The sequence below is a fragment of the Phaenicophaeus curvirostris genome, chromosome 1 (genome assembly GCF_032191515.1).
Source record: "Phaenicophaeus curvirostris isolate KB17595 chromosome 1, BPBGC_Pcur_1.0, whole genome shotgun sequence".
NCBI classification, from domain to species: domain Eukaryota; kingdom Metazoa; phylum Chordata; class Aves; order Cuculiformes; family Cuculidae; genus Phaenicophaeus; species Phaenicophaeus curvirostris.
Genome location: NC_091392.1, coordinates 56,377 through 83,577, shown reverse-complemented (window position 1 = coordinate 83,577; position 27,201 = coordinate 56,377). Strand labels below are relative to the sequence as shown.

The 27,201-nt window shown below is 60.0% G+C and overlaps 1 protein-coding gene across 1 annotated transcript in view; it reads right to left on the bottom strand.

Moving 5' to 3' along the window:
- SBF1 (SET binding factor 1) overlaps window positions 1–24,124 on the bottom strand; it is an 80,684-nt gene extending 56,560 nt beyond the window's left edge. The window contains exons 1-2 of the mRNA XM_069866700.1: window positions 24,069–24,124; window positions 989–1,074 (exon numbers count right to left, since the gene is read on the bottom strand). Coding sequence (XP_069722801.1) covers window positions 989–1,074; window positions 24,069–24,123 — 141 coding nt within the window. The 5' untranslated portion in view covers window position 24,124. The remainder of the gene's footprint in view (window positions 1–988; window positions 1,075–24,068) is intronic.
- Window positions 24,125–27,201: the final 3,077 nt, after the last annotated feature.

Below are 27,201 nucleotides of genomic sequence, written 5' to 3'. Positions count from 1 at the left end.
GGGATGGGTTGGGTTGGAAGGGACCTCAAAGTCCATCCAGTTCCACCTCCCACTGGATCAGGAGGCTCCAAGCCTCTTCCAACCTGGTCTTCAACATCTCCAGGGATGGGGCAGCCACAGCTTCCCTGGGCAACCTCCCCATTCTCCTAGGAGAACATTTCTTCCTAAGATCTCATCCCTCCTTCAGCTTCAAACTGTTCCTCCTGTCCCTGTCCTCCCTGATCAAGAGCCCCACCCCAGCTTCCCTGGAGCTTTCGGCATTGGAAGCTGCTGAGGTCTCCTCAGAGCCTTCTCTTCTCCAGGCTCCTGCCCTCCAGCCATGGATCCAGATCCCTCTGCAGATCCTCCTGCCCTCCAGCCATGGATCCACATCCCTCTGCAGATCCTCCTGCCCTCCAGCCATGGATCCAGACCCCTCTGCAGATCCTCCTGCCCTCCAGCCATGGATCCAGATCCCTCTGCAGATCCTCCTGCCCTCCAGCCATGGATCCAGACCCCTCTGCAGATCCTCCTGCCCTCCAGCCATGGATCCGCATCCCTCTGCAGAGCCTCCTACCCTCAAGCAGATCAGCCCTTCCTCCCAGCTTGGTGTCACCCGTGAACTTCCTCAGGAAGCCCTCAATCCCCTCATCTAGGTCATGGATAAAGACATTGACCAGGGTTGTTGTGCCCCACGGGCAGGACCCGCCCTTTGGCCTCGTTAACCCTCATCCCGTTGGTCTCAGCCCATGGATCCAGCCTGGTCAGGTCCCTTTGGAGCCTCCCGACCCTCCAGCAGATCCAGCTCCCCCCCAGCTCAGTGTCATCTCCAAACTCGCTCGGGGTGCCCTCGAAGCCTCCATCCAGGTCGCTGATGAAGACGTTGACCAGGCCTGGCCCCAGGACGCCTTCCAGAGCTCCAGAGCCGTGGGAGCAGACGGGAAGCCTCTCCCGGCCAGACCCACACGCTCCTCCCTCTTTCCCCGGGTCCCGAGGGCAGGAGACTCACCAGCTCGATGCCTTGGGGGAAGGGGTTGTCCTCCCAGTCCTTCTCCGGGAAGCGCTGGAGGATCTGGCCCTGGCCATCCCCGCTCCCTGCAGAGACGAGAGGGAATTAGAGAGGAGAAAGGACCCAGCAGGTATTTTGGCCTCCGGGAATTCCAGCCTGGAAGCCACACTGGGACCTTCTGCCGGTGGGCGAGCCCTTCATGGACGTGGGTGGCACAGGAGCAACCCCAGCTCCTTCCACAAACCGAGCTGGAGGGAACAGCCGGGATTGGAACAGCGCTGGGAGCAAAGAGCTTCCAAACTCCTTGTCTCCAGGGCCCTAGACCCAGTTGAGGTCCTAGAATCATTGTATCACCAGGTTGGAAAAGATCTCTTGGATCATCGAGTCCAACCATTCCTATCTGCCACCAAACCATGTCCCTGAGCACCTTGTCTACCTGACTTTTAAATATCTCCAGGGATGGGGATGATACCTCCAAGGATGGGGTTGATACCTCCAGGGATGGAGCTGATACCTCCAAGGATGGGGATGATACCTCCAAGGATGGAGTTGATACCTCTAAGGATGGGGATGATACCTCCAGGGAAGGGGATGATACCTCCAGGAATGGGGATGATACCTCCAAGGATGGGGATGATACCTCCAGGGATGATGTTGATACCTCTAAGGATGGGGATGATACCTCCAAGGATGGAGTTGATACCTCTAAGGATGGGGATGATACCTCCAGGGAAGGGGATGATACCTCCAGGAATGGGGATGATACCTCCAAGGATGGGGATGATACCTCCAGGGATGATGTTGATACCTCTAAGGATGGGGATGATACCTCCAAGGATGGAGTTGATACCTCCAAGGATGGAGTTGATACCTCCAGGGATGGGGTTGATACCTCCAAGGATGGAGTTGATACCTCCAAGGATGGGGATGATACCTCCAGGGATGGAGTTGATACCTCCAAGGATGGAGTTGATACCTCCAGGGATGGGGTTGATACCTCCAAGGATGGAGTTGATACCTCCAAGGATGGGGATGATACCTCCAGGGATGGAGTTGATACCTCCAGGAATGGGGATGATACCTCCAGGGATGATGTTGATACCTCTAAGGATGGGGATGATACCTCCAGGGATGGAGTTGATACCTCCAGGGGTGGGGATGATACCTCCAAGGATGGGGATGATACCTCCAAGGATGGAGTTGATACCTCCAGGGATGGGGATGATACCTCCAAGGATGGAGTTGATACCTCCAGGGATGGTGATAGCATCATAGAATCACCAGGTTGGAAGAGACCTTTCAGATGATGGAGTCCAACCATCCCCACCTGCCACTAAACCATGTCCTTGAGCACAAACCCGGCGCCTCGAACAAGCCACCTTCTCACAAGACCAACGGCGGCGATCAGGCACGGCAACTCCCCGCTCGTTATCTACAACCTCGCGTTTTTACGACTTCCCCGGACGCTTTTACTTTCAGGTTCCCCACCCGGAACCGTCCCCGTTGCCGGGAAGAGGTCTCCCCAACGCTGACCCCACCCCAAACCCAGCTCCTCCTCCAGACCCACCACGATCCAAAGCCCTGAGCCCACCCTGCCCCGCGAGCACCGACCCCGGGAACCACGTGGCTCTTCCCCAACTGGTGGCCAAGCCCTCCCTGAAGCCCTGAAGCGGCTCCTCCTCCATTCGTGGAGCCTGAAGAGCTCGGGAGGTGCTTCTGCAATGGCTTCTGGAGCCACTCGTGGTAGAACCTTGATGGATCATGGTGGAGTTGGCGAGGTGGAAACCTAGAGGAGGGTTTTGCTCCTGGCCCTGGAGACACGGGCGGGTCATCCCCGTCCCTCGCGGAGGAGCCACCTCCACGGGGACAACCACGTCTCCTGTCCTCCGGTGGCCTTTGGGAGCCCCACCGCCTCCAGGCTCCCTCCTTTCCGGCCCCTGGGGACAGGAGGAGCTCGGCCAGAAGGTGTCCACCACCACCGCTGAGCTATTCTGGGCCACCAAGCCTGTTCCCACCGCTCCGCCCGCCGCGGCAGCCAAACCGCAGCTGAATTTAACCCACCAAGAAGCCACTTCTGGTTCGGGGACCAAAAATGGAAAGGTCAAGGCCAAGCGGTGAAGAAAATAGCATCGGCTTGAGCAGATCCCCGTGGTCAGACACCATCCAGCTCCCCCCGGGACGCGTCCCCCCGGCGAGGGGCTCAGGGGCCAACGTGGCGAGGAAGCTCAAGCGCCAACGAGCCGGTTTGAGGTTCTCCAAGAGGAAAATCCCTTCTGGGAGACGCTCATGGAGATGGGTCCTGCGTGATGTCCCACGCCACCAGCCTGGCCAGGAGCAGAAGCTCCTCGCTCGCAGGCTCGTGGAAGCAAGGGACGCAGAATTGTGGTGTGCCAGCCATCCATCCATCCATCATCCATCCATCCACCCATCATCCATCCATCCATCAGCATGTTCTATCCATCCATCACCCATGCATCCATCCATCATCCATCATCCATCCATCATCCATCATCCATCCATTAGCATGTTCCATCCATTCATCCATCCATCCATCCATCATCCATCCATCCACCCATCCATCATCCATCATCCATCATCCATCCATCCATCCATCCATCCATCCATCCATCAGCACGTTCCTTCCATCCATCCATCCATCATCCATCCATCTATCTATCCATCCATCCATCCATCCATCAGCATGTTCCTTCCATCCATCCATCCATCCATCCATCCATCCATCCATCCATCAGCATGTTCCTTCCATCCATCCATCCATCCATCCATCCATCCATCCATCCATCCATCCATCCATCATCCATCCATCATCCATCCATCCACCCACCACCACGTTCCACCCATCGCGCTGTGCCACCCACCATCAGGGACCTCCCAAGGCCACGGTCACCTCCAGCAGCCGAGGAGCCCTCTGGCCGCCACGGATTCTCCAAATAAATAATCACCAAATCCTGGAATCACTGAGGTTGGAAGCGACCTCCAAGCTCCTCCAGTTCGACCACCAGCCCAACCCACCGTGTTGACCAAGCCATGGCCCAAAGAGCCAAATCTACATGGTTTTTGAATCCTTCCAGGGATGGAGATGCCACCACCGCCCTGGGCAGCCTCTACTGGGGCTCAACCACCTTTTCCATGAAGGAAACTTTCCCAATATCCAACCTAAACCAACCCTGGCATGACCTGAGGCCACTTCCACCCCATCCCTCGTTCCTCGGGAGCAGAGCCCGACCTCCACGTGGCTCCAACCTCCTTTCCAGGAGCTGCAGAGCGCGATGAGGTCTCCCCTCAGCCTCCTCTTCTCCAGCCTAAACAGCCCCAGGGCCCTCAAATGTTCCTCACAACCCTAGTTCTCCAGGCTCTTCTCCATCTCTGGACGCTCTCCAGCCCCTCAAGGTCCTTCTTGGAGTGAGGGGCCCAAAACTGAACCCAGGATTTAACGCTGAGGCCAGGAGGACAACAATAACGATCCAAAGGACAAACGGTGGCAGTGACCGAGCAGAGCGGGGACCTCGGAGGTGGTTGTGGACCAGACCTTCTCCCAAGGACACACCAGGCAGGACCTGCGAGGGGTCGGGGTCAGGCTCGCTCGTGCTTGGAAAACCCCAGGAGTCTCAGAAAGCCACCTGGATCTAGCAGGACGTGGAGTTGGTTGCTCTTCCATCGCCTTGTTTCCTTGAGAAGCTCCACTCGGACCTCCCCAGGTTGGAAAGAGCTGCTCATAGAACCATAGAAGGGTTTGGGTTGGAAGGGACCTCAAAGCCCACCCTGTTCCAACACCCGGCTGCAGGCAGGGACACCTCCCGCTGGATCCAAGCCCCATCCCACGTGGCCTTCAACACCTCCAGGGATGATGGGGCAGCCCCAACCTCTCTGGGGAACCTGAGCCAGAGCTTCTCGCCCTTGCTGTGCTCCTGGAGGTTCTTGTGGTGACACCTGGACACAAATCCCAGAGCCGAAGGGGTCATGGAACCACAGAACGGTTTGAGTTGGAAGTGACCTTGAAGATGATCCAGTTCCAACCCCCTGGGATCTGCGGCCAAGCTGCTGGAGGTGGAATCGGTTCAATGGGAATTTGGGATCAGCGGGAAAGATCTCATCCCAGGAGCTGGAGAAGACGATTTCCAGCTTCCCCACCACCTGGGAAAGGCAGGAGGAGCAGACTCGGAGCGTGGGGCTTGCCAACACGGAAGGTGTCTCCTTGGCCAAGCCAAGCTGTTCCTGCCCTGGACACCAAGGGAAGAGCCACCTTGATCTTTAGAAACGTTCAACCAGAAGAGGAAGTCGTTAAGTCCAAAAAGTCCGTCTGTTTCCGAGATCTTGGCTCGGGAAAGCGAGGCCGGAGCGGGACGAGGAGGGAGATGGAGATAAGCGTGGAGATGGAGATAAGCGTCCTCCAGCTGCTTCTCCCCAGCCCCTTCTGGGAAGCTCCTGCCCTGGTGGAACCTTCTGGGAAGCTCCCGCCCCGGTGCAACCGGGACGCCCTTGACAAACATTTCAGGTTTGACCAGCTTGGTGAGGACCCAACCCAGCAGGAGGTCACAGGAGCAGAGACGCCCTGGGTGGAAAAGACCTTGGAGAACACTGAGGCCAACCCTAGCCGGCCACCACCGAACCGTCCCTGAGCACCTCATCTCCCTGGCTTTTAAACCCCTCCAGGGAAGGGGACTCCACCAGCGCCCTGGGCAGCCTCGGACAGGGCTTGAGGACCCTTTTGGTGAAGAAGTTCCACCTGAGGTCCAGCCTGAGCCTCCCCTGGTGGAGCTTGAGGCCATTCCCTCTCGTCCTGTCCCCTGGCCCTTGGGAGAAGAGCCCAGCTCCCTCCTCTCCACAACCTCCTCTCAGGGAGTTGGAGAGAGCAATGAGGTCTCCCCTCAGCCTCCTCTTCTCCAGCCTAAACACCCCCAGGGCCCTCAGGCTTCTTCTCCAGCCCCTTCCCCAGCTCCGTTGCTCTTCTCTGGACTCACTCCGGGATCTCAAGGTCCTTCCTGGAGCGAGGGACCCAGAACTCAACCCAGGATTCGAGGTGTGGCCTCACCAGAAGGACAATCCCCTCCCTGGCCCTGCTGGCCACGCCGGCTCTGCTCCAAGCCAAGATGCCCTTGGCCTTCTTGGCCCCCTGGGCCCCTGCTGGCTCCTGGTCAACCAACCCCCCCAGGTCCTTCTCCTCCAGGCCCTTTCCAGCCAGCCTTCTCCTAGGCTGGAGCTGCCCAGGGTTGTTGTGCCCCAAGGGCAGGACCCGCCCTTTGGCCTCGTTAACCCTCATCCCGTTGGCCTCAGCCACAAAAGGGTCACCACCGCCTACTCTACCCCACTTAGACCTTGAAGCACCTTCAGAGGAGACCTCCACGGAAGCAGTCCTGAGCCCCACCAGCCCGGGATCTGCTCTGAGGCCCAGGCAGAACCAAGAGCCCAACCTGGGTGAGAACAAATCTCAGTTTTTGGATGGAGAAGGCGAGAGGCACGTCCAGGCGTTGCAGCTCCCACCCTGCGCAGCGAGACCTCGCGGAAAGGAAGCGACACGAGCAGCCAGGAGAACCTGCAGCACCTTCCTGGAATGGTTGGACTCGATGATCTGGTGGGTCTCTTCCAACCTGGTTATTCTATGATTCGGTGATTCCTGACCCCACTGAGGCCACCCCGCACCATCCTTGGTGTCACTGAGCTGCTCCACGTGGTTATCGCAGAACCATAGAAGAGTTTGGGTTGGAAGGGACCTTGAAGATCATCCAGTTCCAACCCCCCTGCCATGGGCAGGGACACCTCCCGCTGGATCAGGGGCTCCAAGCCCCATCCAACCTGGCCTTGAACCCCTCCAGGGATGGAGACGCCACAACTTCCCTGGGAAACTTGTTCCAAGGTCTCCCCACCCTCATCATGAAGAAATTCCTCCTCCTGTCCAGTCTAACTCTGCCCCTCTCCAGTTTATCCCCATTGCCCCTCGTCCCATCCCCAAGACTTCGTAGAAGGTCCCTCCCCAGCTTTCCTGGAGCCCCTTCAGGTACTGGAAGGTCTCTCTAAGGTCTCCTCGGAGCCTTCTCTTCTCCACAACCCCAACTCTCCCAGCCTGGCCTCGGACGGGAGGTTCTCCAGCCCTCGCATCATCCTTGGAGCCTCCTCTGGCCCCGTCCCAACAGCTCCATCTCCTTCTCCTGCTGAGGATTCCAGCCCTGGCCCCAACCCTCCAGCTGAGGTCTCCCCGAGAGGAGCAGAGGGGACAATCCCCTCCCTCCCTGCTGGCCACGCTCTCTGGATGCAGCCCAGGACACGGGGGGTTTCTGAGCCAGGAGAACACGTTGTGGCTCCTGTGGAGCTTCTCCTCCCCCATCACCCCAAGTCCTTCTCCTCGAGCTGGTCCCACCAGGGGAGCCGGGGGTGGTTGCTAAAAGCGTTTTTTGGGGAGGAAGCTGCTCTATTTTTCCAGACGCCAATTCCAGCGGCTCCCCGGGGACCTCGCAGCCACCACCACCCCGTCCCCATAATTATAGACCAACCACCGCTTCCCCGCGGCCTAAAAACAGCACGTGCTGCGCCGACGGCTCCTCCAGCCGCGGCTCCGGGACCTGAGGAACGCGGAGGAGCCGTGGGGATGTCCTCCACCTCGCGACCGCTGCTATTTTCGCTCCGAAGCTTTGGGATCTTCCGACCCTGCTGGCTTTCGCGGCTCCAAACAGCTCGTTCCCCTCCAAACCGCAGAGCCCGGGCCCGGCAAAGCTCATCCCGCGGGGGGACGAGGCGACGTAGTCGTGGGATGGGTTGGGTTGGAAGGGACCTCAAAGCCCATCAAGGTTCCAAGCCCTGGGATGGGCAGGGACACCTCCCGCTGGATCAGGGGCTCCAAGCCCCATCCAACCTGGTCTTCAACACCTCCAGGGATGGGGCAGCCACCACAGCTTCCCTGGACAACCTGTTCCAGGGTCTCCTCACCCTCATCATGAAGAAATTCCTCCTCCTGTCCAGCCTCAATCTTGCCCCTTCCAATTTAAAGCCACCCCCCGTCATCCCATCACTCCAAGACTGTGTGAACAGTCCCTCCCCAGCTTTCCTGGAGCCCCTTCAGGTACTGGAAGGTCTCTCTAAGGTCTCCTCGGAGCCTTCTCTTCTCCACAACCCCAACTCTCCCAGCCTGTCCTCGGACGGGAGGTTCTCCAGCCCTCGCATCATCCTTGGAGCCTCCTCTGGCCCCGTTCCAACAGCTCCATCTCCTTCTCCTGCTGAGGATTCCAGCCCTGGCCCCAACCCTCCAGCTGAGGTCTCCCCGAGAGGAGCAGAGGGGACAATCCCCTCCCTCCCTGCTGCCCACGCTCTCTGGATGCAGCCCAGGACACGGGGGGTTTCTGGGCTGCGAGCGCACCTTGTGGCTCCTGTGGAGCTTCTCCTCCCCCATCACCCCAAGTCCTTCTCCTCAGGGCTGCTCCCAATCCATTCTGCGCTTGGAATTGCCCCCACCCAGCCGTAGGACCTTGCCCTTGGCGTGATTAAACTCCATGAGGTTCTCCCAGCCCTCTCCAGCCCGTTGAGGTCCCTCTGGATCCACCCCAACCCTCCAGCACGTCCATCCCACCACACAGCTCGGTGTCGTTGGCACCTCAATCACTGCTCTGCACTGGAGAACGATGTTAAACGCCCCCGCTCGCTCTGGAATGAGTCTCATCACGCGTGATCACTTGGACATCGAGCTGGTACCACAGATCTTCTTCAAATGCCACCATCCAGCCAACTCCGTATCTACCAAGGGTTTATCTACCTTATCTCCCCATCCATAACCTCCCAGGCAGCTGCGACCGGCACGGGTCGGGCTCAGCCTCCTCCGTTTGGGCCGCCACCAATTTTTGGGGTCAGATGCTGGGTGGGAAGCAGATGAAGCTTCCAGGCAGCAGAAAACCAGGCAGGGAGACCTTTGGGTCACTGGAGGGACCGGTGTTGGTGGTCACTTGGGAGAAGAGCCCAGCTCCCTCCTCTCCACAACCTCCTCTCAGGGAGTTGGAGAGAGCAATGAGGTCTCCCCTCAGCCTCCTCTTCTCCAGCCTAAACACCCCCAGGGCCCTCAGGCTTCTTCTCCAGCCCCTTCCCCAGCTCCGTTGCTCTTCTCCAGACGTGCTCCAACATCTCAAGGTCTTTCTTGTGGGGAGGGGCCCAGCACTGACCCCAGGATTCGAGGAGCGGTCTCCCCAGGGCCGAGGCCAGAGGGAGAAGAACCTCCCTGGCCCTGCTGGCCACGCTGGCTCTGCTCCAAGCCAAGATGCCCTTGGCCTTCTTGGCCCCCTGGGCCCCTGCTGGCTCCTGGTCAACCAACCCCCCCAGGTCCTTCTCCTCCAGGCACTTTCCAGCCAGCCTTCTCCTAGGCTGGAGCTGCCCAGGGTTGTTGTGCCCCAAGGGCAGGACCCGCCCTTTGGCCTCGTTAACCCTCATCCCGTTGGAATTAGCAGAAGACCCCGGAGACAGCGCCCGCTGGCCAGCACGAGCCTCTCCGGGGAGATTACCGGGATTAACGGGGCTCCCGGTATCCTCCTCCCACCCCACCAACATCTCGGATCCCCCCGGTCCCACCTGGTGCCGCGCGAACCATCCCGTCCCGGCAGCAGCCAAGAGATTAGCCAGAAAGCCTTTAAGAGGACGCGGGGCCTCCTGAGGTCACCGAGCCGAGCGGGAAGGACGGCGGCACCGCTTGCCTTGCCCTGGAGAAGATCCAGCCCGGTCCCGTTGCCGGGTTGGAGCCACCGGGGCCACTCGGGTTGGCATTTCTGGGCTGCTGCCCAGGATGAGAAGGGAGCAAAGATCTTCTCTGCTTCATCCAGACACATCCTGGGCTGCATCCAGAGAGCGTGGCCAGCAGGGAGGGAGGGGATTGTCCCCTCTGCTCCTCTCGGGGAGACCTCAGCTGGAGGGTTGGGGCCAGGGCTGGAATCCTCAGCAGGAGAAGGAGATGGAGCTGTTGGAACGGGGCCAGAGGAGGCTCCAAGGATGATGCGAGGGCTGGAGAACCTCCCGTCCGAGGACAGGCTGGGAGAGTTGGGGTTGTGGAGAAGAGAAGGCTCCGAGGAGACCTTAGAGAGACCTTCCAGAGCCTGAAGGGGCTCCAGGAAAGCTGGGGAGGGACCTTCTACAAAGTCTTGGAGATGGGACGAGGGGCAATGGGGATAAACTGGAGAGGGGCAGAGTTAGACTGGACAGGAGGAGGAATTTCTTCATGATGAGGGCTTGGAGGCCCTGGAACAGGTTGCCCAGAGCAGGGGTGGCTGCCCCATCCCTGGAGGTGCTCAAGGCCAGGTTGGATGGGGCTTAGATCACCCTGATCCAGCAGGAGGTGTCCCTGCCCATGGCAGCCGGGGTGGAACTGGATGATCTTGAAGGTCCCTTCCAACCCAACCCATTCTATGATTCTATAAAACCAAGAGTCCCAGTTACCCCAGTAGGAAGAGCCACCTCCCTCTGCAGAACGACTGGTTCCAGCTCCAAGAGAGAAGCTTCTCGGCAATCCATCCCCTCCATGTGTCAGGAGATGATGAAGGAATTCCATCTAATCCTTACGAGAAGGAAACAGAATTGTCCTCCTCCACCCAAAAGCAAGAGACCGGAGGCCCGGAGCCGGTTGCAGAGCGTGTCCATCATTCCTGGTCCATCTGCCTACGCCCACGCCTACAAAATTCCCTGAACACGGCTCCTGGAGACCAAAGGACGAGGCCAGAAGAGGTTTTGTGAGGTTTGAGGAGCTCCTTCATCTCCACAAACCTAAAATTCCCTCATCTCCACAAGCCTTTAACTCCCCATCTCCTGCGAGACCAGAAACGAAACCGTAAGATAATTCCGAGTGGATTTTGAGGGCAAGGGAAGAGCAGAAAAGCCAACGGGAACAAGAAAGGTCTTAAGAGATTAAGAACCACCCGCTGAGCGGCTGAAATCCCAGAGGAAGCTTGGAGGAGGGACAACACATGGTCAAGAGGGGACAGCGAGGCAGCTCGGCGCCAACACGGACCACATGGAAGCTCGGGAGCTTCACAAACGCGTCCCAACTGCCCTTGGAGGCATCTCCAAGGTCTTCCAGCGAGTCCAGGAGGGGGGTGGGTTCTCCTGAAGAAACCCCCCGCGATTCGCACCGACCCAGAAGCTCCCACCGCCCGCGGTGGCCGGCAGGGATCTCCATGGTGGTGGGAGATGAGGACCTCTCCGCCACACACACGCACCATCCAGGGGTTTAGGGAACCCCAAACGTCACTTCTCCAAGCTGGAAACGGTGTCCTGGCTTCAGGAGCACGTGAGGATGGTCACGAACCCCGAAGGCTGCAGGTTCCACCTAGGATGGAGCTCAACCCTCCTCCAGAACAGGGAAATAAAACCCCACTGGGGTGGGGATGAGAAATCGTGGAATCATCGAGGTTGGGGAAGATCTCCAAGCTCATCCAAGCCAACCATCAGCCCAACGCCACCGCGCCCATTAAACCAGGTCCCAACGTTCCGTATCTCCATGGGTTTTGAGCCCCTCCAGGGATGGAGACTCCACCAGCACCCTGGGCAGCCTCTGCCAGGGCCTCACCACTGTTTGGTGAAGGAACCGTTCCCCGAATCCAACCTGAACGTCTCCTCTCATCCCGTCCCTCGTATTTTGGGAGCCACCTGGCTCCAAGCTCCTTTCCAGAAGCTGCGGAGAGCACGGAGGTCTCTTCTCAACCTCCTCTTCTCCAGGCTAAACAACTGCAGGTCCTTCAGCTGCTCCTCACAATCCTTGTTCTCCAGGCCCTTCTCCAGATCTGTTTCCTTCTCCAGACCAGGAATCTCCTCTGGTGGACCGGGAATCTCCTGCTGGACCAGGAATCTCCTCTGGTGGAACGGGAATCTCCTGGTGGACTAGGAATCTCCTTTGCTGGACCACGAAGCTCCTCTGCTGGACCACGAAGCTCCTCTGCTGGACCACGAAGCTCCTCTGGCGGACCAGGAAGCTCCTCTGGCGGACCAGGAAGCTCCTCTGATGGAACAGTCATCTCCTGCTGGACCAAGAATCTCCTCTGCTGGACCAGGAATCTCCTCTGGCGGACCAGGAATCTCCTTTAGTGGACCAGGAATCTCCTTTGGTGGACCAGGAATCTCCTTTGGTGGACCAGGAATCTCCTCTGGTGGACCAAGAATCTCCTCTGGTGGACCAGGAATCTCCTGGTGGACCAGGAATCTCCTCTGCTGGACCAGGAATCTCCTGGTGGACCAGGAATCTCCTCTGATGGACCAGGAATCTCCTCTGATGGACCAGTCATCTCCTCTGGTGGACCAGTCATCTCCTCTGGTGGACCAGTCATCTCCTCTGGTGGACCAGTCATCTCCTGCTGGACCAGGAATCTTTTGCTAGACTAGGAATCTCCTCTGCTGGAGTGGGAATGTCCTTCTTTGGAGACATCCAACCCCACGTGGACGTTCTCCTGTGCGCCCTGCTGAAGGTGACCCGGCTCTCCCAGGTGGCTTGGACTGGATGAGCTCCAGAGGCCCCTTCCAAGCCCTCCATCCCGGGATCCTGCGCAGCCACGACGAATGGCGTGGGGGAAGGAAGAGCAGGTAGAGCTGGTGGTTCCTCATGGTGCCTCCTGTCCCCCCCGTGCTGCTCTTTCACATCCCACCGCGCGGCCGACGAGGTGGGTGCAGGGGTTGTGTCTAAATAAGGAGCTTCAGACGGTTCCACCTCGCTCAGAAAACCCCCAACTTCCCCTTCGGGCTCCTCCAACCCACACAAAAAAATTGGTTTTACAAAGAGACGCCAACAAACAAGACCAGGAACGCGACTTGAGGAGCTCCGGCCGCTTCCCCAAAGGCTTCTCCACTCCCTGATGCTTCTCCACGAGCCTCAGGATAGACGAGGTCCATAAATCCCCAACCCCAAAGCCCCAGCAGATGATTCATAGGGAAGGAGCCGCTCTGGTGAGGTGCAGGAGCTGCTGTGATGGGTTCCCATCACCCAGTAGAGTGGGAAACAAAGGAGGAATGAAGTCCAGCCCCCTCCTTCAGATGTATTTTTGAAATGCCACCACACAGCTCGTGGAGCACGTCTTCTCAGGACAGACCCTGACCTTCTCCTGATTGGAAAGCATCTCACTGGCTCAGGAAAGCTCCATCCTGGAAGTCCAGAAGGAGCACGTCCTCCAGAAGCCGCTGGAGGACACGAAGCCACCACGATATGAAATTCCCAGACAGAACGAGACTTGCCAGGACCCCACAGAGAGGGAGAAACCACGGATGGGGAGGAGCTCCAGGAACGAGAAGCTCCTCCTGAAGCAAGGAGCAACCAAACTCCCGGCAGCTCCATCACACAACCTTTCTCCTCCAGCCTGGTTGGAGAAAGCCGGCTGCCGGCTTCCATGAAGACGACACCTCGAGGGGGAGTTGGGGGATGCTCCTGGTTGGAGAAGGCCTTTCAGATCCTCCAGTTCAAGCCCGACTCCAGCGCTGCCAACCCCACCGCTAAACCACGTCCCCAAACGCCACGTCCACATGGGTTGGGGTCTCCACCGCTGCCCTGGGCGGCCTCTCCCATGCCTCAACAACCCCTTTCCAGGTAGGAATTCTTCCCGATGGTCGATCTCAACCAAACTGGGACAAGGGGAGCCACGGAGCACGACCTGTCCCAGCTCTGGATCCATCGAAGCCGGAAAGAAGAGCCTGGTGGCTCCGTGGGGCTCGGCAAAACACAAGGAATCACAGAATCACGAGGTTGGAAAGGAGCCACGGGATCATCGAGTCCAACCGTTAGTCAACCACGAAATAATGAAAAGAAAGAGGATGAGCTTGAAAGCGTTAGGATGGTAAACATGGAGTGAAACGAGGAAAGGAACCTCCAAAAGAGCCCTGGGTCCAGGGCTGGAACCCTCAGCAGGAGAAGGAGATGGAGCTGTTGGAACGGGGCCAGAGGAGGCTCCAAGGATGATGCGAGGGCTGGAGAACCTCCCGTCCGAGGCCAGGCTGAGAGAGTTGGGGTTGTGGAGAAGAGAAGGCTCCGAGGAGACCTTAGAGAGACCTTCCAGAACCTGAAGGGGCTCCAGGAAAGCTGAGGAGAGGCTATGGATCACGGAGGGCAGGGACAGCATGAAGGGAACAGTTTTGAGCTGAAAAAGAGGAGATCTTAGGAAGAAATTCTTCACGATGAGAGTGAGGAGGCCCTGGAACAGGTTTCCCAGGGAAGCTGTGGCTGCCCCATCCCTGGAGGTGTCCAAGGCCGGGTCGGATGGGGCTTGGAGCCCCTGATCCAGCGGGAGGTGTCCCAGCCCATGGTTGGGGTGGAACTTGATGGGCTTTGAGGTCCCTTCCAACCCAACCCATTCCACGATCCTATAACTCGTGGGTCCATCTGTGCCCCACACCAGTCATGACGCATCCCCGCGCTGCTCGCTCGGCCTCCCCAAGATGAAGGGAACAATTGTCCCTTGTCCCCGCCGCGCTCGCTGCTGAACAGAGGCGCTGTGTTCCCCGGAGAGCGCAGGACACGGCCCCGACCGACGCTCGGACCCGGCAGCAGCTGTGCCGGCCGATTCCCCGCTCCTACAACCCAACAGAGGGACACGCGGCCCGGTGAGGGCCACCCGGGCTTCAACCTCCTCCTGCTCCCAGAGAATCAGAGAATCGCCAGGTTGGAAAGGACCCACGGGATCATCGAGTCCAACCATCCCCATCGATCACTAACCCATGGCCCTCAGCACCTCGGCCACCCGGCCCTTAAACCCCTCCAGGGAAGGGGACTCAGCCCCCTCCCTGGGCCTGAGAACCCTCTCAAGGAGTTGGAGAGAGCAATGAGGTCTCCCCTCAGCCTCCTCTTCTCCAGCCTAAACACCCCCAGGGCCCTCAGGCTTCTTCTCCAGCCCCTTCCCCAGCTCCGTTGCTCTTCTCTGCACTCGCTCCAGAGCCTCAACATCCTTCTGGTGGGGAGGGGCCCAGCACTGACCCCAGGATTCGAGGAGCGGTCTCCCCAGGGCCGAGGCCAGAGGGAGAAGAACCTCCCTGGCCCTGCTGGCCACGCCGGCTCTGCTCCAAGCCAAGATGCCCTTGGTTTTCTTGGCCACCTGGTTTGGGTTGGAAGGGACCTCAAAGCCCATCCAGTTCCAACCCCCCTGCCAGGGGCAGGGACACCTCCCGCTGGATCAGGGGCTCCAAGCCCCATCCAACCTGGCCTTGAACCCCTCCAGGGATGGGGCAGCCACCACTGCTCTGGGAAACCTGTTCCAGGGCCTCCAAGCCCTCAGCATGAAGAAATTCCTCCTCCTGTCCAGTCTAACTCTGCCCCTCTCCAGTTTATCCCCATTGCCCCTCATCCCATCTCCAAGACTTTGTAGAAGGTCCCTCCCCAGCTTTCCTGCAGCCCCTTCAGGTGCTGGAAGGTCTCTCTAAGGTCTCCTCGGAGCCTTCTCTTCTCCACAACCCCAACTCTCCCAGCCTGTCCTCGGACGGGAGGTTCTCCAGCCCTCGCATCATCCTTGGAGCCTCCTCTGGCCCCGTCCCAACAGCTCCATCTCCTTCTCCTGCTGAGGTTTCCAGCCCTGGCCCCAACCCTCCAGCTGAGGTCTCCCCGAGAGGAGCAGAGGGGACAATCCCCTCCCTCCCTGCTGGCCACGCTCTCTGGATGCAGCCCAGGAGGTTTCTGGGCTGCGAGTGCACCTTGTGGCTCCCGTGGAGCTTCTCCTCCCCAATCCCCAAGTCCTTCTCCCCAGGGCTGCCCCCAATCCCTCTCCCCGCCGCGTGGAGCTGCTCTGGTGCACCAGAACCTCTCCAGGTGCGAGGTAGGACACTGCTCCTCCTCTCAGCTTCGAGCCCCGGCGGGTTCCGTCTCCGCAGAGGATGCGGCTGCGGTTCTTTGGGTTCCTGAGCTGCAGCTTTCGGGGAGGAAGATGCCGCGCAGCGAGGAGACGCGACGCCCGCCGAGCTTTCTGCTCCACTTCCTCCAACCGCCCCCGACGCAAAAATAGGTCAAGCGAGCAGAGACGCAGAAAGACTCGGTTTCTCCTCCCCGCGGCGCCGCCTCCGTCCAAAGGCCTTCAAAAAGACAAAAAATACGGTGCGAGAGCATCCAACTCTCGGTTACACGGCGCCGGCTGCTCCCGGCAAAGCCACACGTGGCCCGGCTCGACCGCGGCACCAACCAAAGCCCATGTGGATCCGAGCCAAAAAGGCCTTCGCTCCAGGCCACGGAGAGTCCTCGCGCCGCTCCTCCGCACGCCCCACCACACCAGAGCCTCCCCAAGACACCAAACCCTCATCATCAAACCCTCCCCAAGACACAGAACCCTCATCATCAAACCTTCCCCACCTCAACAAACCCTCCCCAAGACACCAAACCCTCCCCAAGACACCAAACCCTCATCATCAAACCCTCCCCAAGTGATCAAACCTTCTCCAAGTCACCAAACCCTCCCCAAGACACCAAACCCTCATCATCAAACCCTCCCCAAGTGATCAAACCTTCCCCAAGACACCAAACTCTCCCCAAGACACCAAACCCTCATCATCAAACCTTCCCCACCTCAACAAACCCTCCCCAAGACACCAAACCCTCCCCAAGACACCAAACCCTCCCCAAGACACCAAACCCTCATCATCAAACCTTCCCCACCTCATCAAACCCTCCCCAAGACACCAAACCCTCATCATCAAACCCTCCCCAGCTCATCAAACCCTCCCCAAGACACCAAATGCTCATCAACAAACCTTCCCCACCTCACCAAACCCTCCCCAAGACACCAAACCCTCATCATCAAACCCTCCCCAAGTCACCAAACCCTCCCCAAGTCACCAAACCCTCATCATCAAACCTTCCCCACCTCACCAAACCCTCCCCAAGACACCAAACCTCATCTCCAAACCCTCCCCACCGCGCTTTTTGCCGCTGCAAAGCAGGAAGGGACAGAAAATGCTTTGGATTTGGGTTGACACATTCCTAACAGCAGGATGATCCCTGCCCCGAGGGATTTAACGGTTGCACTCAACCTAAGAGGTCTTCTCCAACCTAGTGATTCTATGATCCGGTTTGCTGTAGAATCAGAGAATGGGTTGGGTTGGAAGGGACCTTCAAGATCATCCGGTTCCAACCCCCCAGCCATGGGCAGGGACACCTCCTGCTAGATCAGGGTGATCAAAGCCCCATCCAACCTGGCCTTCAACACCTCCAGGGATGGGGCAGCCACCACTGCTCTGGGAAACCTGGGCCAGGGTCTCCTCACCCTCAGCATGAAGAAATTCCTCCTCCTGTCCAGTCTAACTCTGCCCCTCTCCAGTTTATCCCCATTGCCCCTCGTCCCATCCCCACAAGCCTTTGGGAACAGTCCCTCCCCAGCTTTCCTGGAGCCCCTTCAGGTGCTGGAAGGTCTCTCTAAGGTCTCCTTGGAGCCTTCTCTTCTCCACAACCCCAACTCTCCCAGCCTGTCCTGGGACGGGAGGTTCTCCAGCCCTCACATCATCCTTGGAGCCTCCTCTGGCCCCGTTCCAACAGCTCCATCTCCTTCTCCTGCTGAGGATTCCAGCCCTGGCCCCAACCCTCCAGCTGAGGTCTCCCCGAGAGGAGCAGAGGGGACAATCCCCTCCCTCCCTGCTGGCCACGTTCTCTGGATGCAGCCCAGGACACGGGGGGTTTCTGGGCTGCGAGCGCACCTTGTGGCTCCTGTGGAGCTTCTCCTCCCCCAGCCCCCCAAGTCCTTCTCCTCAAGCTGCTCCCATCACACCATCCCCAGCCTGGACTGAACCCGAGGATTGTCCCTACCCATGTGTAGGACGTTGCCCTTGGCCCTGTTGACCCTCCCGAGGTTCTCCAGCCCCACTTCTCCAGCCTGTCCAGGTCCCTCTGGATCCACCCTGTCCTTCCGCGGTGACAACTGCACCACGAGTATTTTGGGGTCAAAGGCGTCGCGGCCGCACAGAGGACCAGGACGGCAGCCTGGACGCCACGAGAAGTGGAGGAAAAGCTCCTCCAGCTCATCAGCACCCAATCCTCCCGGGATAACGAGATTCATGGTGAACATCTCCTCCAGCCCTGGCAGAGCTCCAGGAGCTCCCACGGGGTGCAGAGTGGAGGAACTCCAGGGCACGTTTCTCAGCCAAGTTGTTTCTAGCATCCAAAAAAAAATCCTTGTGTGTCCTTAGCATCCAAAAAATCCTTGTGTTCTTAGCATCCAAAACGCTGTAGCTGCTCTTCAAGCCCAGCAGGAGGAAAAGAAGCTAGGGAGGTGCTGACCCAAGTTGCCCAGAGAAGTCACGGATGTCCCATCCCTGGAGGCGTTCAAAGCCAGCTTGGACATTGAGGGGCTGGAGCACGTCTGGAGAAGGGAACAGAGCTGGGGAAGGGGCTGGAGAATGAAGATTATGAGAAGCAGCTGAGGGACCTGGGGTTGCTTAGCCTGGAGAAGAGGAGCCTGAGGAGAGACCTCATTGCTCTGTGCAGCGATGGATGGAAAAGAGGTTGAGATGAGGTGGGTGCTGGGATCTTCATAGAATCATACAAATTTTCTCCTGATGTCCATCCTGACCCTCCCCTGGTGGAGCTTGAGGCCATTCCCTCTCGTCCTGTCCCCTGGCCCTTGGGAGAAGAGCCCAGCTCCCTCCTCTCCACAACCTCCTCTCAGGGAGTTGCAGAGAGCAATGAGGTCTCCTCTCAGCCTCCTCTTCTCCAGCCTAAACACCCCCAGGGCCCTCAGGCTTCTTCTCCAGCCCCTTCCCCAGCTTCGTTGCTCTTCTCCAGACGTTCTTCAACATCTCAAGGTCTTTCTTGTGGGGAGGGGCCCAGCACTGACCCCAGGATTCGAGGAGCGCTCTCCCCAGGGCCGAGGCCAGAGGGAGAAGAACCTCCCTGGCCCTGCTGGCCACGCCGGCTCTGCTCCAAGCCAAGATGCCCTTGGCCTTCTTGGCCCCCTGGGCCCCTGCTGGCTCCTGGTCAACCAACCCCCCAGGTCCTTCTCCTCCAGGCCCTTTCCAGCCAGCCTTCTCCTAGGCTGGAGCTGCCCAGGGTTGTTGTGCCCCACGGGCAGGACCCGCCCTTTGGCCTCGTTAACCCTCAGCCCGTTGGTCTCAGCCCATGGATCCAGCCTGGTCAGGTCCCTTTGGAGCTCCCGACCCTCCAGCAGCCCCACATCTCCTCAGAGGGCTCTCCAGGCCGGGCCGAGCTCTCTCCTGCCCACCCAGAGGGTCCCACCGCGCTCTGGTGCGGCTCAGTCCCCGGCACCGCGGGGGCCCAGCTGGTTTCCAGCTGGCAGGGAGGAGCCCGCGTGGCACGGAGCCGCCTGTGCCCGGGTTGTGGCTCTGCCAGGACCAACCCAACCTGTATGACAATTAGTCACCGCTGCGCCCTCCCTCCAAACAACCTCGGAGCTCCCGTAAGGACGGGGAGCAGGGAAACGGGGCAGCGGGCAGGGAAGAAGCGTTGCCACGTTGCTGCTCCCCAAAACTCAAATCGCTGCTAGCAATCCTGAGGGCTCGGCACGCTCCGAAACGTGGCTGTGTCACCAAGTCATAGAATGGGTTGGGTTGGAAAGGACCTTCAAGATCATCCAGTTCCACCCCTTGTCACAAGCAGGGACACCTCCCGCTGGATCAGGGGCTCCAGCCCCATCCAACCTGGCCTTGAACCCCTCCAGGGATGGGGCAGCCACAGCTTCCCTGGGAAACCTGATCCAGGGTCTCCTCACCCTCAGCATGAAGAAATTCCTCCTCCTGTCCAGTCTAACTCTGCCCCTCTCCAGTTTGTCCCCATTGCCCCTCGTCCCATCTCCAAGACTTTGTAGAAGGTCCCTCCCCAGCTTTCCTGGAGCCCCTTCAGGTGCTGGAAGGTCTCTCTAAGGTCTCCTCGGAGCCTTCTCTTCTCCACAACCCCAACTCTCCCAGCCTGTCCTCGGACGGGAGGTTCTCCAGCCCTCGCATCATCCTTGGAGCCTCCTCTGGCCCCGTTCCAACAGCTCCATCTCCTTCTCCTGCTGAGGATTCCAGCCCTGGCCCCAACCCTCCAGCTGAGGTCTCCCCGAGAGGAGCAAAGGGGACAATCCCCTCCCTCCCTGCTGGCCACGGTCTCTGGATGCAGCCCAGGACACGGGGGGTTTCTGGGCTGCGAGCGCATGTTGTGGCTCCTGTGGAGCTTCTCCTCCCCCATTACCCCAAGTCCTTCTCCTCAAGCTGCTCTATCACACCATCCCCAGCCTGGACTGAATCCACAGATCACATGACGCAGCTCGGGAGAGAAACCCCTGCAAATCATGATGGGAAAAGGCTTTGCCCCAGGTCTTGTTGGCCAGGATGGACACTGAGTCGGCGCGGGCCGACATCGTTCCCTGTTGGAGAACATCCCAACTCCTTGAGTCGAGTCCCCTTCCCTGGAGGGGTTTAAGGGCCGGGTGGCCGAGGTGCTGAGGGACATGGGTTAGTGGTTGATGCGAGTGGTTGGATTCGATGATCTGGTGGGTCCTTTCCAACCTAGTGATTCTACGATTCCTTGGTCCTGGTGATCCTACCATTTGGAGAACACCTCAACTCTTTGGTTTTGGCGAGCCTACTGGCCACCTCCAGAGCAAGGAAGCTCCAGCTCTACAGTAGAAGCTCCCTGTGGTATCCTGGGCACGTCTCATCCCTGAAGATTGCTGAAGGAAGGTAGCTGGATGGCTTCTATCCCTGACAGAATCAGGATAGTGTCGCCTTCTACCCCAGGGCCTAAAAGCTGCCCTGAGCTGCACAAAGGGGAGTCGATGCCCACATCCAGCCACGCCCCAATTAACTGACCCACAGCAATTAACCGCATCACCTCGAGCACAGCCCGTCTTAGAATTATAGACTCATCAAATCACCAGGTTGGAAAGGACCCACCAGATCATCGAGTCCAACCATCCCCATCGATCACTAACCCATGTCCCTCAGCACCTCGGCCACCCGGCCCTTAAACCCCTCCAGGGAAGGGGACTCAACCCCCTCCCTGGGCCTGAGAACCCTCTCAGGGAGTTGGAGAGAGCAATGAGGTCTCCCCTCAGCCTCCTCTTCTCCAGCCTAAACACCCCCAGGGCCCTCAGGTTTGTTCTCCAGCCCCTTCCCCAGCTCCGTTGCTCTTCTCCAGACGTGCTCCAACATCTCAAGGTCTTTCGTGTGGGGAGGGGCCCAGCACTGACCCCAGGATTCGAGGAGCGGTCTCCCCAGGGCCGAGGCCAGAGGGAGAAGAACCTCCCTGGCCCTGCTGGCCACGCCGGCTCTGCTCCAAGCCAAGATGCCCTTGGCCTTCTTGGCCCCCTGGGCCCCTGCTGGCTCCTGGTCAACCAACCCCCCCAGGTCCTTCTCCTCCAGGCCCTTTCCAGCCAGCCTTCTCCTAGGCTGGAGCTGCCCAGGGTTGTTGTGCCCCACGGGCAGGACCTGCCGTTTGGCCACAAGAATGAGAATAATCACAACCCGCTACCTCCACGGGGTCAGATGCTCCTCAGAACTCACCAACACACTCATCTCCAGCCCAGACACCAAGCCAAACCTGGAGCGGAGCTGCAGGACGAGCACCATGAGCACTCGCAGCGAGGCAGGACGAGCACCGCGAACCCTCACGGTGACGCAGGACGAGCACCGCGAACCCTCACGGTGACGCAGGACGAGCACCGCGAACCCTCACGGTGATGCAGGACGAGCACCACGAACGCTCTCGGTGATGCAGGACGAGCACCGCGAACGCTCTCGGCGATGCAGGACGAGCACCGCGAACCCTCACGGTGATGCAGGACGAGCACCGCGAACCCTCACGGTGATGCAGGACGAGCACCACGAACCCTCACGGTGACGCAGGACGAGCACCACGAACCTTCTTGGAGATGCAGGACGAGCACCACGAGTGCTGCCATCGACGCAGGACGAGTGTCGCACGGGATGAGCATCACGACTTCTTGTATCGATGCGGGGTGATCATCGAGTGGGACGAGCACCAAGAGCATTCCCAGCGCCGTGGGGTGAGCATCGCACGGGGGGAACTCGGCAAGCGCTCGCAGCAAGGAGGGACGAGCCTCAAAGGGGACGAGCCTCGCATGGGGTGAGCCTCGTGCCCACTGGTATTGATGTTTGATGAGCACCGCACGGGGTGAGCTCCACGAGCACTCGCAGCGATCAGAGAATCACAGAATCACCAGGTTGGAAGAGACCCATGGGATCATCGAGTCCAACCATCCCCATCAATCACTAACCCGTGGCCCTCAGCACCTCGGCCACCCGGCCCTTCAACCCCTCCAGGGAAGGGGACTCAACCCCCTCCCTGGGCAGCCTCGGACAGGGCTCGAGGACCCTTTTGGTGAAGAAGTTCCACCTGAGGTCCAGCCTGAGCCTCCCCTGGTGGAGCTTGAGGCCATTCCCTCTCGTCCTGTCCCCTGGCCCTTGGGAGAAGAGCCCAGCTCCCTCCTCTCCACAACCTCCTCTCAGGGAGTTGGAGAGAGCAATGAGGTCTCCCCTCAGCCTCCTCTTCTCCAGCCTAAACACCCCCAGGGCCCTCAGGCTTCTTCTCCAGCCCCTTCCCCAGCCCCGTTGCTCTTCTCTGCACTCGCTCCAGAGCCTCAACATCCTTCTGGTGGGGAGGGCCCAGAGCTGACCCCAGGATTCGAGGAGCGGTCTCCCCAGGGCCGAGGCCAGAGGGAGAAGAACCTCCCTGGCCCTGCTGGCCACGCCGGCTCTGCTCCAAGCCAAGATGCCCTTGGCCTTCTTGGCCCCCTGGGTCCCCGCTGGCTCCTGTTGAGCCGCTGCCACCCAGCCCCCCTGGACGAGCTCCAGGAGCACTCGCGGCGCTGCAGGACGAGCACCAAGAAACACCTTTTGGAGCTAATTTCACCTCATTTTTATCGGGCCCGATGCTCGTTTTGACCACAAGCAGCTGGAGACGCGGCTGCACCCCCGTCGGGTTTGGCTTTGGGGGGATGGGATGGGACCCCCCCAGACTGAGGCAGAGTCTCCATCCAAGGGGAGGACTGGGATCCCCCTCCAAACTGAGAACACCCCCCAAACTGGGAACACCCCCCAAACTGGGATCCCCCAGACTGGAAACACCTCAAAACTGGGATCTGCGCCAAACTGAGATCCCCCCCCCAATCTGGGATCCAACCCAAACTGGGATCCAACCCAAACTGGGATCCAACCCAAACTGGGATGCCTCAAACTTTGATCCAGCCCAAACTGGGATCCCCCCAGACTGGGAACACCCACAAACTGGGATCCCCCCGGACTGGGAGCACCCCCAAACCGAGATCCCCCCAGACTGGGATCCAGCCCAAACTGGGATCCCCCCAAACTGGGATCCCCCCGGACTGGGAGCACCCCCAAACCGGGAACACCCGCAAACCAGGAACACTCCAGACTGGGAACACCCACAAACTGGGATCCCCCCAGACTGGGATCCAGCCCAAAGAGGGATCCAGCCCAAAGAGGGATCCAGCCCAAAGAGGGATCCCCCCAGACTGGGATCCCCCCAGACTGGAAACACCCCCAGACTAGGATCCCCCAGGACTGGGAGCACCCCCAAACCGCGAACACCCGCAAACCAGGAACACCCCCAAACTGGGATCCCCCCAGACTGGGCTCCCCCCAAACTGGGCTCCCCCCAAACTGGGCTCCCCCCAAACTGGGCTCCAGCCCGGACTGGGCTCCCCCCAAACTGGGCTCCCCCCAAACTGGGCTCCAGCCCGGACTGGGCTCCCCCCAAACTGGGATCCAGCCCAGACTGGGATCCAGCTCAGACTGGGATCCCCCCAAAACTGGGATCCCCCCAGACTGGGATCCAGCCCGGACTGGGCTCCCCCCAAACTGGGCTCCCCCCAGACTAGGCTCCAGCCCGGACTGGGCTCCCCCCAAACTGGGATCCAGCCCAGACTGGGATCCAGCCCAGACTGGGCTCCCCCCAAACTGGGCTCCAGCCCGGACTGGGCTCCCCCCAAACTGGGCTCCCCCCACACTGGGATCCAGCCCGGACTGGGCTCCCCCCAAACTGGGATCCCCCCACACTGGGATCCCCCCACACTGGGATCCCCCCACACTGGGCCCCCCCCAGCCGGGCTCCCCCCAGCCCGTGCCCTCAGGCCCCCCGCCCGGTGCCGCCCCCCCCCCCCCCCCCCCCACTCACCGCGCTTCCCGGGGTCGTATCCGACGAGGACGAAGTAGTCGGCGAGGCGGGCCATGGGGGGGCCGGGGGGGGCCGGGGGGGGCCCGGGGGGGCCCGGGGGGGCCCGGGGGCTCCGCTGCTGCCGCCGCCGCCGCTCTCAGCCCGCCCGCCCGCGCTCCCCGCCGCCCGCCGCCATCTTGGCCCCGCGCGCCGCCGGCACGGCCCGCGCGCACGGCGCATGCGCCACGGCCGACGCGGCGGCGGCGCCGGGGGGCGGGGCCAGAGGGCGAGGAAGGCTTCTGATTGGCTAGATGAGGGCCAGGGGGAGGGGCCTGTGCCCGGTTGAGGCTTCTCATTGGGCGGGGAGGGAGAAAGGGGCGTGGCCTCGGTGGGGCGGACTCACCCCATTAAGAACACTGGGAGCGAAGGGGCGGGGCCAGGGTCTGGGCAAGGCTTTCTATTGGGTGGCTCCGATTGAGGGGGCGGGGCCAAGGTCCAATCGAGGCTTCTCATTGGGCGGCATCCGGCTGGTGGGCGTGGCCTCGGTGACGGGCACGGGGAGCGAGGGGGCGGGGCCAGAGCCCAGTCGAGGCTTCTCATTGGGCGCTGAGGGAGTGGGGGGCGGGGCCAGCGCCGACAGGGCCCAAGGGGCTGGGAGCTACGTGCTGGGATACTGGGGATACTGGGATGCTGGGATGCTGGGGATACTGGGATACTGGGGATACTGGGATGCTGGGATGCTGGGGATACTGGGATACTGGGGATACTGGGATGCTGGGATGCTTGGGTCATTGGGGATACTGGGATGCTGGGGACTCTGGGATGCTTGGGTCATTGGGGATACTGGGGACACTGGGATACTGGGGATGTTGGGATGCTTGGGTCATTGGAGATACTGGGGGTACTGGGATGCTGGGGATACTGGGATGCTTGGGTCACTGGAGATACTGGGGATACTGGGATGCTGGGGACTCTGGGATGCTTGGGTCATTGGGGATACTGGGGATACTGGGGACTCTGGGATGCTTGGGTCATTGGGGATAATGGGGATACTGGGGATACTGGGATGCTGGGATGCTTGGGTCATTGGGGATACTGGGGATACTGGGATGCTGGGGATACTGGGATGCTTGGGTCATTGGGGATCCTGGGGATGCTGGGGATCCTGGGGACTCTGGGATGCTTGGGTCATTGGGGATCCTGGGGATGCTGGGGATACTGGGGACACTGGAGGTGCTGAGATACTGGGGATACTGGGATGTTTGGGTTATTTTGGATTCTGGGGGTGCAGGGGATTCTGGAGACTCTGGGATGCTCGGGTCACTGGGGACTCTGGGGGTGCTGGGGACCCAGGGGATACTGGTAAAAATGGAGATGCTGGGGACACTGGAGATGCTGAGGATACTGGGGACCCAAGGGACACTGAGGATGCTGAGGATACTGGGGATACTGGGATAACTGGGGACCCCAGGGGCCCTGGGGATGCTGGGGATACTGAGGATTCCGGGGATACTGGGATACTCAGGGCATTGGGGGCGCTGGGGAGGTGGGGACCCTGGGATACTGGGGATACTGGGGATGTGGGGACACTGGGGATCAATGGGGACCCTGGGATACTGGGGATGTGGGAACACTGGGGAGGTGGGGACCCTGGGATACTGGGGATACTGGGGATGCTGGGGATGTGGGAACACTGGGGATCAATGGGGACCCTGGGATACTGGGGATACTGGGGATACTGGGGATACTGGGGATACTGGGAATGTGGGGACACTGGGGATCAGTGGAGACCCTGGGGTACGGGGGATACTGGGGATACTGGGGTTGTGGGGACCCTGGGATACTGGGGATATTGAGGATACTGGGGATGTGGGGACACTGGGGATCAATGGGGACCCTGGGATACTGGGGATACTAGGGGTGTGGGAACACTGGGGATCAATGGGGATCAGTGGGGACCCTGGGATACTGGGGATACTGGGGATGTTGGGATACCGGGGACTGTGGGAATGCTGGAGTTGTGGGGACACTGGGGATCAATGGGGACCCTGGGATACTGGGCATACTGGGGATACTGGGGATGTGGGGACACTGGGGATCAGTGGGGACCCTGGGATACTGGGGATGCTGGGATACTGGGGACTGTGGGAATGCTGGGGTTATGGGGACACTGGGGATCAATGGGGACCCTGGGATACTGGGGATACTGGGGATACTGGGAATGTGGGGACACTGGGGATCAGTGGAGACCCTGGGGTACGGGGGATACTGGGGATTCTGGGGTTGTGGAGACCCTGGGATACTGGGGCTATTGAGGATACTGGGGATGTGGGGACACTGGGGATCAATGGGGACCCTGGGATACTGGGGATACTGGGGATGTGGGAACACTGGGGATCAATGAGGACCCTGGGATACTGGGGATACTGGGGATACTGGGGATGTGGAACACTGGGGATCAGTGGGGACCCTGGGATACTGGGGATATTGGGGATGCTGGGATACTGGGGACTGTGGGAATGCTTGGGTTGTGGGGACACTGGGGATCAATGGGGACCCTGGGATACTGGGGATACTGGGGATACTGGGAATGTGGGGACACTGGGGATCAGTGGAGACCCTGGGGTACGGGGGATACTGGGGATTCTGGGGTTGTGGAGACCCTGGGATACTGGGGATATTGAGGATACTGGGGATGTGGGAACACTGGGGATCAATGGGGACCCTGGGATACTGGGGATACTAGGGGTGTGGGAACACTGGGGATCAATGGGGATCAGTGGGGACCCTGGGATACTGGGGATACTGGGGATGTTGGGATACCGGGGACTGTGGGAATGCTGGAGTTGTGGGGACACTGGGGATCAATGGGGACCCTGGGATACTGGGCATACTGGGGATACTGGGGATGTGGGGACACTGGGGATCAGTGGGGACCCTGGGATACTGGGGATGCTGGGATACTGGGGACTGTGGGAATGCTGGAGTTGTGGGGACACTGGGGATCAATGGGGACCCGGGGATACTGGGGATACTGGGGATACTGGGGATGTGGGAACACTGGGGATCAATGAGGACGCTGGCATACTGGGGATGCTGGGAATGTGGGGACACTGGGGATCAGTGGGGACCCTGGGATACTGGGGATACTGGG